Source organism: Strix uralensis, chromosome 4 (genome assembly GCF_047716275.1).
Source record: "Strix uralensis isolate ZFMK-TIS-50842 chromosome 4, bStrUra1, whole genome shotgun sequence".
Classification (NCBI taxonomy): domain Eukaryota; kingdom Metazoa; phylum Chordata; class Aves; order Strigiformes; family Strigidae; genus Strix; species Strix uralensis.
Genome location: NC_133975.1, coordinates 50,501,830 through 50,514,606, shown reverse-complemented (window position 1 = coordinate 50,514,606; position 12,777 = coordinate 50,501,830). Strand labels below are relative to the sequence as shown.

The 12,777-nt window shown below is 39.0% G+C and overlaps 1 protein-coding gene across 4 annotated transcripts in view; it reads right to left on the bottom strand.

The window, feature by feature from the left end:
- Positions 1-682: 682 nt before the first annotated feature.
- Positions 683-12,777, bottom strand: part of SH3D19 (SH3 domain containing 19) — an 88,591-nt gene continuing 76,496 nt past the window's right edge. For all 4 annotated transcript variants that reach the window (XM_074866679.1, XM_074866678.1, XM_074866676.1 and 1 more), the window contains 8 exons: positions 12,016-12,088; positions 11,574-11,704; positions 9,163-9,221; positions 7,310-7,497; positions 7,005-7,057; positions 6,308-6,494; positions 5,290-5,387; positions 683-3,944 (listed from right to left, as the gene is read on the bottom strand). In XM_074866679.1, the coding sequence (XP_074722780.1) occupies positions 3,828-3,944; positions 5,290-5,387; positions 6,308-6,494; positions 7,005-7,057; positions 7,310-7,497; positions 9,163-9,221; positions 11,574-11,704; positions 12,016-12,088 (906 nt within the window). In that variant the 3' untranslated portion in view covers positions 683-3,827. The remainder of the gene's footprint in view (positions 3,945-5,289; positions 5,388-6,307; positions 6,495-7,004; positions 7,058-7,309; positions 7,498-9,162; positions 9,222-11,573; positions 11,705-12,015; positions 12,089-12,777) is intronic.

Below are 12,777 nucleotides of genomic sequence, written 5' to 3'. Positions count from 1 at the left end.
GCTCATTTCTGAAAACTTGTGTGTCTGTTACCCTGTTTCTTTTTCCTTCAGCTGTATGTCTGAGGTGTATATGTTGCAAAAAGGCCAGTCCAAGAGGATTTGGGGAAAGAACAAGAACTTTTTTCAGGTTTTAAAATTTAATTTTTGGATCAATAGACTGCTGGCATTACCATATAGGGGCTCTGGGTAAATGTACACTTTATAAAACTATTTCAGATGTGAAAGTAAGCAGGAAGGAAACCTTTGTGCCTCCTCTGTATTCTCTGTACAAATATCAGCTGAAAAATGATGGTGTATGAATAGCAGCGTCCACTGAAATGACGTGTAGAATTGCTGATCAGCTCAGGTTCAGCCCATGGCTTGGTCACAAGTAATCTTGCCACAGCCAGAGGAGAGCATCCACCATCTTGAGTGATACCCTGCGATAATGGCTGGCTGCTGCAGGTGGCAAGTGTAAAACGTACCCAAGTCTGAAGGCTTGAATAAACCGTGTTAAAGCCATCAGGTCTGAGGGGTTTGGACTACTTGTAAAGGGATGTGGTATTACTGTAGTAGCTGTTTGGGGGTGGGGCTGGGTTTCTTGCTGTTGTGTTAAATACATAAGCAGAATGAGATGCATAAAATCACTGTGTGAAGTGGAAAGCTCAGCTCTCCACAGCATAAGGCAATGAAAATGCCATCATGACTTAATTATAAAAATTTTATTGGTTAAATACATTCTTAATTTACAGAGGTACCATAACAAACTTACTGGACTTACAAGATTTATTTAGGACACTGTTAAATGTACACAGAACAAAGATGTCTTCCTGAAGATATTTCCAGAGGGTGGGTCAAACAGAAAATGGTTTGAGAAATGAGGCTTTTACTGTCATACTAATGTATGAGAGTCTAGCTGAATTTCAAGGTTACAGCTGAAAGTTGCTACTATATTGCAGTTAGGATTTGCGCTCTGTCTCATTCTCATTTTTTTGCAGATTATGTACTGTACACCTTAGGAATTTTAATTTACAATCTATATGCAGTTTCATGGTGATGTTAGGCGTCAAGTCTTAAGAAAATCCCTTCCTGTAAAAGCTAAGTGTCTAACTTGTTTTAATAAATACACTCTTATCTGCCTGCAGTAATGCAAGCAGCCTTTAGATGGCACTCCTTGCTCGGAAGATAAGGCTTTGCTGCCGTTCCTGCCCTGCGTAATAGGGAGATGATTAAAATAAAGGAGAGTGGTCTTATCTACCGACAGGCACTGACTAAACATTCAGTGGAAGTTACAAAAACAACTGGTCAATACACAGTTGTAAAAACAGGGAAGAGGAAATTGAAAATATAAAAATTCAGTTCTACTTCTGAGACTTGTATCAAAATATTAGAAAACTAGCAGACAAACAGTAAGTAAACATCATACACTTAAGCCTCATCTACCATGACAATGACGTGGTCTGTCTTTGGAGGACCTGGGTATTATGTTTGTTGGTGTGGGCTTTGCTTGGTTCTGCTGTTCTCCCCCTGCTGTGTTTCCTGCAGGTTCAGGAATCGTGCTGGCACAGGTCATGGTGGAAGAAGCCTCTCTTAAAAGGGTGATTCACTGAAAGTTTATGGTTGAAAAGTCTTGAGTGGGCTTGCAGGAGTCAGGAAATCTATCTATCTATCTATCTATCTATCTATCTATCTATCTATCTATCTATCTATGTGTTTCCTTGGATTTCTGTAGCAGGAGATGGCTGTTTTATTGGAAAAAACAACATGAACCTTTGGAATCTCCTGGCAGGAGAGCGTGGAGACTGGGAAGGGTTGTCCTCAAAGGTGGACTTACTAAGTGATTTCACAGGAGTTATGGATAAGCTTGCTTGGGGATGGTAAAACTGAATAATACCTCTATAAATTGTCATGTTTCCATCTTTCTAGAATAGGACACACTTTATAATTCTTACAAGGTTAATCCCCTTAATGAAAGTAGAAATCCAGTTCTCATCTCATTAGAAAACTTTGTGTGATCTTCATCCCTCAGTTGTGTGAATGGTATCGGTGCAGTTTAAATACACAACACTTCATGAAGCTTCTAGAGGAAAAAGATTGGAGGGCTAACATCTGTGTCTGTCTGCAACTGTCTGCAAGTACTTGTGGCATAACTGACTGCAGAGCGAAATGGGGCTGGGGGCCTCATGTCTGTGCAGCATGTTTCTTGGGCTCACTTCAGGGGAGCCCCAGTCTGCTACTGAGACTGGCTGCCTGTTCCCTGCGGTGGGGTCAAAACCATCTCAAGGACAATCATTACTCTAGTTTTCAGTCTCCATCCACCACTCAACTGTTGGCCCTTTTGCAACCTGAACTTCCGGACCCACAAAGAAGAATCTTGTAAGGGTGTTTTGATACCTAGTGACCTGCATCTCTGAAGTAATGACTCATACTAACAGCTCACTAGTTCTTTTTTATTATACAATACAAAAGTGATGGAATACTGGAATACTGTCAGCAATGAAAGAGCCAACAGCAGCATAATTTTTTTCTATTCTGATGAAGTTAGCAGTTAATCAAGATGCATTTAACTATTTTGTCAGAAGCCAAATGTTGCAGAAAGCTATTTACTACCAGAAGTTCCTATAATGTGAAGCTACCTCAGTCGTGTCTTAAGCTTGCTGTTCAAGTCACACTGCTGCTTTTTACTAAATGCCTTTGTTAGAGCTTCTTGAAGTAACCAACCTCTTGCCAGGCATGTTTTCCTTAAGGCCTTGACAGACCATTTATAATTATGCTCAGTATAGTTGGTATGTGGTAACAAACTGCAAACTAATCCCGTGTCTGCTGAAAGCTAAAACCAAGGCTGTATAATACCCTTCATGTTAAGGATAGGAATAGTGTTACTGAAGTATGTTCCAGTGCTTGAGTGACAAATGAAATGCAGACTGAGTGAAGACTGGCTTTCTACTTACAGGAAGGGGGTGGAGGGGCAAATAATTGGAATAGTGCAGCTACTACTTGGAGGGGATCTGAGAGAGCTCAATAAATGCTGTCTGTCACAGCTAACTTCAGCTGGGAAAGAAGGGTGAGTGCTCAAAGAGCAGGGGCGTAGAAAAATCAACCTGCACCTGGAAAGGATTTCAGGGGAAGGGAGAAAGGTCTAAGATGATTCATACCAATTTGAACATTACTTGTTAGGAGGCAAAATACTTAAAGAAAAAGAAGTTTTACTTCTGTGATCTTCCTGTATGAGCAGCTTGGGCTAAGAATAGAAAAATACTACACAAGGATTTGCTTCTGAGTTTTCCTTCTTACCAGTATTAGATTTGATATTTTTCTACTATGAAATACCAGTTATCTTCCTTATGTGCTAAGTCATAAAACAAGTGGATTCTACTGCTAATGTGGAAGTCAAGCAGTAACAAAACCTGATTATCAAACTTGATCTACATACTGAGTGCTGTAATTATATCTTAAAAACAATTTTTTAAACTTGGATTTTAAAAAGTTTTTTTAAAAAGCCCAAAGAAGCTTACTTTATGCAGACTTTGTGCATGATAAATGTAATACCAGATAGTAAAGATACTACAATGCTATTTAAGTTAAAATGGTGTTGCACCACAGTATTTCCCTAGTTGGAAACTGCTAAAATCCTGCTTGTATTTGCTCTCAGAGCATTCATGAAGCATGACTACATACACTGTCACAAAAGACTAAAATTTTCTTATTTGACTTCAAGATACTAGAATGACTGTCTAGAAAAAGTAGTGCAAAACATTGATAGTCAAAACACATTGATGTCTCTGCTGTGCCTTTAGGATAGAAAACATTCTCTCCCACATGTAGGGAGTATGAAGAGAGGCAATGCTTCATGGTGTTTTTAAAATCTGAACAAAGTTCTTGGGAAATATACCAGATTTCCCTTGTATCTCTCCACTCATCCAGTCTTTGTCTACAGGTTCCACCTCTGTTATTGTATCACCTGCCTGTAAGAGAAGGAGTAATGTGAGCCAGTACAGCTTACCATGCAATGTTAATGCATGCATAGCTGATGTTATTTAGAAGCAATTAATATCAATCAAATAGACATAGGATGCGGCCAGTCTCTTCTGTTGGTTACATCTCTTCGAGATTGTTTGCCAAAACCAGCTGAAGGTTCTCTTAGGGTAAATACTTATCTGCTGAAAAATCACTGCCTTCCAGAAGGAAAAAATAGCACTGCTGGGTAACTTCTTGCATTGCTTAAGCTCTCCAGGTAGGTAGGTATGTTAGAGAGCTGCCTCACAGGCCCCCTGCCCTTACTTGTTATTTGTGGGTGTTTCCCTGCTCTGTTATGAGGGTTTCTTTTCTTAGAACACTTCAAAGCTTGCTCTTCCCAATTTAGTCCCAGTATTTTCCAATACTTAAACTTTCCTTTTTCCTTTGGAAACTTTCCCCAAAAGGAAAGCAATTGTCTTAAGTAGCTCAGGGTGGCTGTTTAAAACAAACTGCAGCTCGTGTGTTTGATCCCTGTTCCGGTTTTCATTGTCCCATGCCACACCCTTCATCTGAAGTACTGTCATGGCCCTGGTCTTTCTTCCTATAACTCCATTCCCCTTTTCCGCTTTAAAGAATCATCTATCCTTTTAGCATTGCAGGCTGCTAATGCTGGAATTCATTATTTTGCTAGTTTTAGAAGAGAAAATAGTGTGTTCCAGCTGATAGACACAATTTTGGGCCTGCTGTGAAAGTCTGCTCTTTCTCAGAAGCTTGCTTTTGAGGACACAGTTACCTAAATCATGACTTTGCATCTACAAGGGCATGCTGGTTCTTGTTCACGCTTCTTAATATTATCTGGACATCCAGCAAGTATTTAATTTCTCCCCTTGCTCCCATGGCAACTGTGTCTTGTGCTTCCAAACTTTTAGATTTTGCTGTATCTAGGTGTCCCTTAGAGGCACAGCTGCTGTAGCACTGGCACTCTTGCTGTTACCCTCCTTCTCATTGCTCTTTCGAGTTAAAAAAGAAAGGCTCCCTTGACCATATCAACTGCAAAATGAGGTTGGTATGTCTTGTCATGTTTACCAGATCAGAGAAATCAAAGGAATTCTGCAATCCTGACTTCTCTTCAATGTCTTCAGTGAAGATTTTGCTAACATGAAACTGAAGTGGTAAGGGAAAAAATTTTTTGAGACACCACTTATCAAATATGTTAATATCTATGCCTATTCTATGTGCTTCATTCTTTCACATTGTGGCTACGAGCCTACTTTCATAGTGGATAAATCATATTTTTAACATTCTTCAGGAGCATAAGACCTTTTGGAAAATTGGGCTAAGAGAGGTACTTACTTTGAAGGAAAGCTCATCTTCATTTTCTCCATGAAAATCATAAAGAGCTTTGGCTTTTCCTTTTTTCCCTCCTACAGACTGTGACAGCTCTACTCTGGCTGCAGAATGTAGACAAGACAAGTTACGTGGATTGGAGTGGAATAAATCTCTTTCTGGAGGAGTTTCCTGTCCTTCCCATGTTTTTCCCCACTAGTGTGCTACAGGGTGTCCAGATGTTATTACTACTGCTACTTAGCAACTTCACTGTCCTACTGGAATAAAAGTCTATATTGACACCGGTTCATTTTACAGTACTAATGCATTCTCATGGTTCTGCTTCTAGGAGGACTAAATTTAAAGTTAACTTACTTGAACTTTCCAACGGTAATATCTAATAAAAGCTGTCTTTTCCTCTTTGTACTTGGAGATGAAGTGGCACTCGGTGTGTGCTATTTGCCAGTTAAGTGGAATTTATTTCCTGTCAACTTTCACTCAGGGCTTTACTTGCAAAAACTACAGGGGAAAAAAATTGTGGTTTTCTGTGAAGGTTTTGACTGCATTGATTTGGCAGCCAAACTGAAGCTTGAGGAGAGCAAACAGTATTCATTCCTTGCTTCAGCAAGGTGATTACCGTAGCAAATGCCAAGGCACAGCAGTTGTAGTTAGAACTCTACCAGCTCTTAGACTGTGCTGCAGTGTTTCTCTTCAGCTGAGGGAGAACCTACCCCGCCCCCCCCCATCTTCTGTACCCCTGACTTTCTACTGTGGGCAGCTCAGTGGTCCTGGTTTTGCCTGTGCCCAAACCACACTTTAAACCATCCCATAATCTGTATCACCTCCCAGATTACTTAACTGACTAGAGCATTACATTGCCATTATTAGAGAGGGTAGTTCAACACTTACTTTAGCTTTAGGATATTAAGTACTGGGGTGGTGTGTGGCTTGTTAATGCAATGGACTAGTTGGGTTCTCCCAGAACTCTGTCATGATTGTCACAACCCAAGGAATAATGAATTGCCACCTAGTAGGAGCACTGTACCTGAGCAGGTCTGAACAAAAACTGCTGGGAAAATCCCTTCCTTCTCATTCAGTCTTCCTCTATACCACTCCAAATCTACTTGTTCCAGTATTTGGATGTAGTCTCCCTTTTTAAAGGATAAATCGTCTTTGGTTTCTGCTGTAAAATCATGAAGTGCTTCACACCACTCTACTGAGCGTCTGTTGTTCTAGTCAAGTGAACAGAAGAAATGCATTAATTTTAGAAGCATTAATGGAGCCCATACACTGATGGATACTGGTGAAAACAACTGTACAGAACACGGGTGTCCTGACCTTCTCTCATACAATAGTGTCACTGCGGATGTAGACTAGAATGGTATTTCAGCAATTAGCACAGAATTTCATCTAGGGTCAGACACATTCCTTTTTATCATTGGTGGCAGGGAACAGGATTAATAAATTCAAAATTAGACCACAGGAGCAATGCTTAAAATAGAGCTAACGAGAATTTGCTTAAGCATAAAAATTTACTTATGTTAATTTGCCAGAAGCTATAAATTCAATCAGTTTAGGCCAACTATTAGAATTCAAGGTGTGACCATGCAGCATTGTGTGCTCTGGGAATTTTGTCACATTCAGGTTTAAAGTTGTGCAGCTAATCTGACATAATAGAAAGTCTATGTCAATCTGTGAAACCACTCTGTAAATTCTGGCCCTCACCTATAAAATTTTATTACCTGAGGAGCAGAAGAAGAAACTTCCACCTTGTTCTTCAGTGCTGCTCCTGTACCTACATAAGTAAAGCACAACTTAGGAATGACTACTCAAAACGTTACTAATGAGAGAGATTTTAGATACTCGGTGATTATTACGAATAGCTTCTTAAGAAGTCCTACTATTCCTTTTGATTTTTTTAATTTCTTCTCTCCCTTTCTGCCTTTTTCCCGCATTCACTGTCCTTCTGCACTTTTCTCCTATATGCTGCCTATATGCATGCAGTACAAAACCATGTTCTTAAAGATTTTTGCAAACATATTCATACCTGTTCCAGGCAGATCTTCAATTACTTCCACAAAGTTCAAGGGGAAAATTCCAGACGTGCCTCTGAGCTCCCCTTTGGCCCACTCTTCATTTACATATTCTTTAAGGATAATAGTTTCACCTTCTGAAAAACTGAGCTCATCTTTCTGATCTCCAATATATTCAAATCGTGCTACACATCTTGGGCCTCTGCACACACAAAAAAGACACTTACTTTATTATTACTGTCCACTTACAAATAAGGCAGCATTGTGCATATGCATTGATATCTTTCACTAAAATGATGAAAGAATGCACTGAAGATAGAACAGGTGGAAAACTGGGGTCTAGCCCTGGTTCTCATCTCTGCTTTCTGAGGAGGATGCATATGGAGTCTGGAGGAGCTGGATGCAACTTCTGCATCCCAACTCCTGGCTGCTACAATATTTTGCATAAGACCTTATTTCTCTTCCAAACAACAACAAAAAAATGTATCACTTTTTTTTCTGAGCTACCTGTCCCATTTTATATTTCTGCTTATATCCAAGTAAGTGTCCTGATACACTTTTGTTAAGGATTTAGATGCAATCAAACATGAGTGGGGGGTAGGTGTGATGTATTTGTCCCAAATCCATGGAGGTTTCATAGGGGGAAGCTAGTTATTATCTACTTTGACAAACTTTATTCTGGAAAATCCATCCCAGGCATGGGGAAATAACTTATCTATCGAAGAAAGAAGCATCAATGCAGCTGATAAATTTTTCATGATTTGGTATAATACTGAAAAAAACAAATTAATTTTATCCTCACTTAAATAGATTTAATAATTTAATAAACTAATACAAAAAATTTAAGAAATTAACTCCTAAGAAAATTTTTGATTTATCAGAAAAACCATGCTGGGAAAAAGTGGTAACAGGCTTTAATTCTTTCTATAGCATCATAACATACAACCAATGTAAGAAGCTTGATTCCCACCCCTGTCCCCTACTCATACCTTTGCAAAAGCTTCAGGACAGAGCTAGTACTTTCTGTTTGTTTCTTAGTTGCAGAAACAGCTTTTAAAAATAGATTCGTTTAAGACTGAATGATCCCATTGATACTAGTAGTTCCTGCCGCTCCCTGAATTTGCTTTAATTGCTGCAGTGAATGATTACAAAATCCAATAAATCATCGAGTAAAAATAGCACGAAAAGTTGTTCCTTGCCCACAAATCTTAGTACAAGTTGTTTGTAAATCAGAAATGAAAGTGCTCAAAGTGCATTTGATGATTTGATCTGGGAAACTTTAGATTTACCCGTACATTTATACACTTTAAGGTTAGATAGATTTCTCTACTTAAAGTACAGCTATATTCTGTCACATTTTATCTTGTTCTTTCAAATGAGTAGGAGCCCTACCATGTTATATCTTATGAGGACACTGGAAGAAAGTTACAAGGCCAGGAGCAAAAAGAGGAGACTGCAGTGCTGCTGAAGTTTAATCAGATTGGTTCACAGTTTCTGTAATGAATTTTCATGAAAGTTATGGGAAACGCTCTTCTAATACAGCTCGTAAGAGGAAGGAAAGTGAATGAAGTGGACTACATCTATATAAACATCTACATAAAATCTATATATTTATTATAAAGAGAAAGTGATCTACCAATCTTTTGAAGCCATGAAGTGAGTTTTCAGGCTTTTTTTACCTGAACATGAGTCTTATTAAAACATCATAAACTTTCAATTTTGAGAGTTTAACTTTTAAAATATATGTTGGTGAAGAAGTTCTTAACCATATTAACCTCAGCACAGATAACACCTGCTTCAAAGTTATCTTTCTTTTTACTTCCTAGTAAATCAACATGAGAAAGCAAATAAGATTTATCTGACTCACTTAATACATCGCGATGAACAGGGTATTTTCTTCCTGTTGCCTTCTTCTGGAACATCAATCTATTAAGACAACAAAATTAAGTAAATTCTTCCATTTCAAGCTCATGGCAACATAACTACAATAAACTTGGAACTGGTTAAAATAATCTGGTTTTTAGCTAAACATCAACTCCAGTTATAACCTCCATGTGACTCTCTGCAGTCGCCGGCATGCTATGATGTATGACCACATGAATGTAGATTTCGGTTTTGTATGTCTCATTTCTCATTTTTCAATCTCATGCAAACAAGAAGCACTATTTAATGTTTTCTGTTGTACTGTTTCTACTTGTGACATGATTGATTGACAGAATATGGGACTGGATGATATTACATGTTGTTGCATTTAGCTCCCAACTTTCAATTGGTAATTGCTCTCTATTATTTACTAGCAAAATATATCACAATAGACAAAAATTATTGTTTACACTTATCCTTTCTGGGCTTTGGTAGCCAGCTGTCCTCCAAACAAAAATACATATCACAAATCTCACTTGAATTGGAGAAATGTAAGTTAGAAAATCAATACACAGATATACCAAACAGACAGCATTCAAGTCCTTTACCGTAAGAGGACTTCAATTGTATTTTTGCTGTGACACAAAGGTTGATCTGAGAGATGTATAAGACTACAAGCCTAGAGACCCTGGCAAGGAGAGCTTTGGGTTACAGCTCACTATCACATGAGCCAGTTCCCATAAAAATCAGCAAGAATATTTCATTAGCTTATGTGAAGGACTGGAGGAAATCATGCTGCCTTTTAGGACAAATAATCTTTGCAGTGCTCTTGCTAGAGGAGCTGGTATCTGTGGTGCTCTGGAGGTTCTATGGGAAGTAATAACTATGTATTATTGTTATGTGTCCAGACCTAAGCTACTACCCAGCTCAATATTGTAAAACACACTATAGCGTATTGTATAGAGACCTTGTATCAAGATCAAATCTGACATGAATGAACGGGAGAATTCACTCAGTAAATTAACCTCATGTATTGCACTCGTTTCCCTTTTTTTTTTAATTTTGCTGAAACAAAAGGTTTTTGCACTCAAAGGGTAGACACCTTTTACAACTAAAATAGAAATTCAAAACACATCTTCCCTAGCTTTTATGAAGTTGTCTGTCTCTATCAATGCTGAATTTGACCCCAAATACTCACTTCACTGCTTTAACATAAAATCTTTTCTCTGTTAGCCATCAGTAGTAACAAGAGCTTTTAAATTAACTTGTTGGTCTGTGTAGAAGCTGCTAATCAATTTAGCTAGCAAATCTTTCTCATGAAAGCAAATCAAGCATGGTTCCATCATTACTAACCCCGAGTTTAGTTTTCATTCTTCACCACTTCTCAAATCTTATTTTTTTCTCCAGTAACACCATTACAAACTAAACAAACACCCTACATCTCTGATGGTTACCAAATACTTGGTATGGTCCATGTAGCAGCAGTGCTCATCTCTGCCAGCTGTACTGGCTCGAGACAGACACTTACTGCCTTTAATGCCCGGCCATACACCTTCGCTGCATCCTGGTGTCAATTTAGCATATGTCCGTGTCCGTATGGCTGCTGTGGATAGCCTAATGGCCCTTTCTACTGTCACACAATGGACTTCAATCTCAGACTCAGCTTGCAATAGATTTGACCCAGCTTCTGACGCAGTGAACCATACTGTATCTTTTAAAGGTGAGGCATTCAATTAATTGCTATTGGGCTCCAAAACAGCACCTGTCTCTTGCCTGAAGTTTACTGTCAAGTGTCACATGCAGTAACGGGATTGCATTAAGCTGCTCATTTGCAACAACACAATCTCCTTGCACTGTGCCAGCACAGCCATTTGTGCAGCCACTTAGTAAGCCGCTTAGGCGAACTGATCCAGCTGGAAAAAAATATTCTAGGAAGAAAAACCCATTTCGTTGGGCCCACTCCTGTCCTGACCTAGTTCACTACATGGCTATAAAAGTGGTGATTCCAGCATAGTTCAAGGGACAAGAAAATGAGAGAAGCTGGGGGGTGGGGTGGGGCACAAAAAGCAACCATTTTACTGAGTGTTGATTCTTACATGCAGCTGTGAAAAATATTCTGCTCCGTAGACCCTGAGAAACTACCCTGGTTAACAAAGAGAATCTGGTAAGGGCCATGATTTTCTCACTTGGCTTCAAATTTACAGCAAAATAATCCCCATAACACAAGCTGGTTGTGCCAAATCAAGCATCTTTCTAATACCATACAAACAAGTCAATATGTCTTCTGTGCTGCCAGAGGGAAAAGAGATTATCTAAATACAGAATGGAGTTAAACACACAGGAGCTATAGTAAAATAGAACCAGAAAACAAATGCAATAGGACCTTATGTAGCAATGTATACAAAGCCTACATACAACTACTTTAACAAAGCTGGCAGGAAATATCCCTGTGTGATTCCCACATTTTCCTCTGTACCACTCAGTATCAATTTTCTCCAAAAGACAAACGGTGTCTCCAGAATGAAGGTCCAAGTCATCAGCATGCTCTGTAACACAGCATCATTTCAGTTAACAGTAGTTGTCACACTCATTGATTTTCTATAAGTAAAACCTTCTTAATATAAATACCCCAGAAAAAAACAGAATGAATTTTCAAAAAGTCTTAATTACACCTGATAAACCTATTAGCTTTAACTAAAAGACTGGCCCAACTATAGCTAAACCCATGGATTTGAACAACTCTACATGCAGACCTTGCAGGCTGAGCTTCATAATTTTTAGGCTCTAATTCCTAAGAAAATTCCCATTTGAAAGTCTTGGAGTAGAACAAGCTTCCAGAATATTCGCATTTACTTACCTGCAGGAAAATCATGCAGGACTACAGCATGAGGCACACTCATGTCAGAAACTTTTGGAGGGTGGTTTGAATCCTGACAACAACAAATAAATCCAAACAGTTTATAAATCATGGAAGATACTAACATATTCTTTGTTAAGTACTCTGAAAGTAATTTTCTGACTTTGGACACAATGTTGTTCTAGTATCAGAGAATCACCTTCGGAGGCAACAGTTAGTATTGGTCACACAGCTACGGGTCTGAGTTCTGTATGCCTTTTGCCAGTGTAAACCAGAATGCATTTCACCAAAATCTACTTCTGAGCCAGTAAAAGGAAGGGAAGGCATGTAACTTTTCCCAGTACAGACAAAGCCTCAGCTATCTCAGTGGGTCAGAAATCTGGAGCATTGATAGCAATTCTCATTGTAAGGGTTGTGGCCAAATCTTGCCTGCTGCTCGGTACTGAGTACAGCCAGTTACTCTTCCTTGCTTGGAGAGAACACCCCAGCCCAACTCTCCTCAGCACACCCAGCAGAGGCAGCACATCTGCCAACTGCCAAGCATTTTAGAGGGCTGAGCAAGCCACTAGGCCTTTGCTTACAAGAAGATAATGCTGAGGGGAAATGGCAATTTTGTTGTGGGATCTTTATAAAGGGAAATTATATTTGAAATGTTGAGTCTTCTTCTCTATCCCACCCACTAGGAATTTTTAGACTGTACTGATGACAGTCACTGTGCATGAATTACATTCAAAATAATTCATTGCCTACAAAATACCCAAC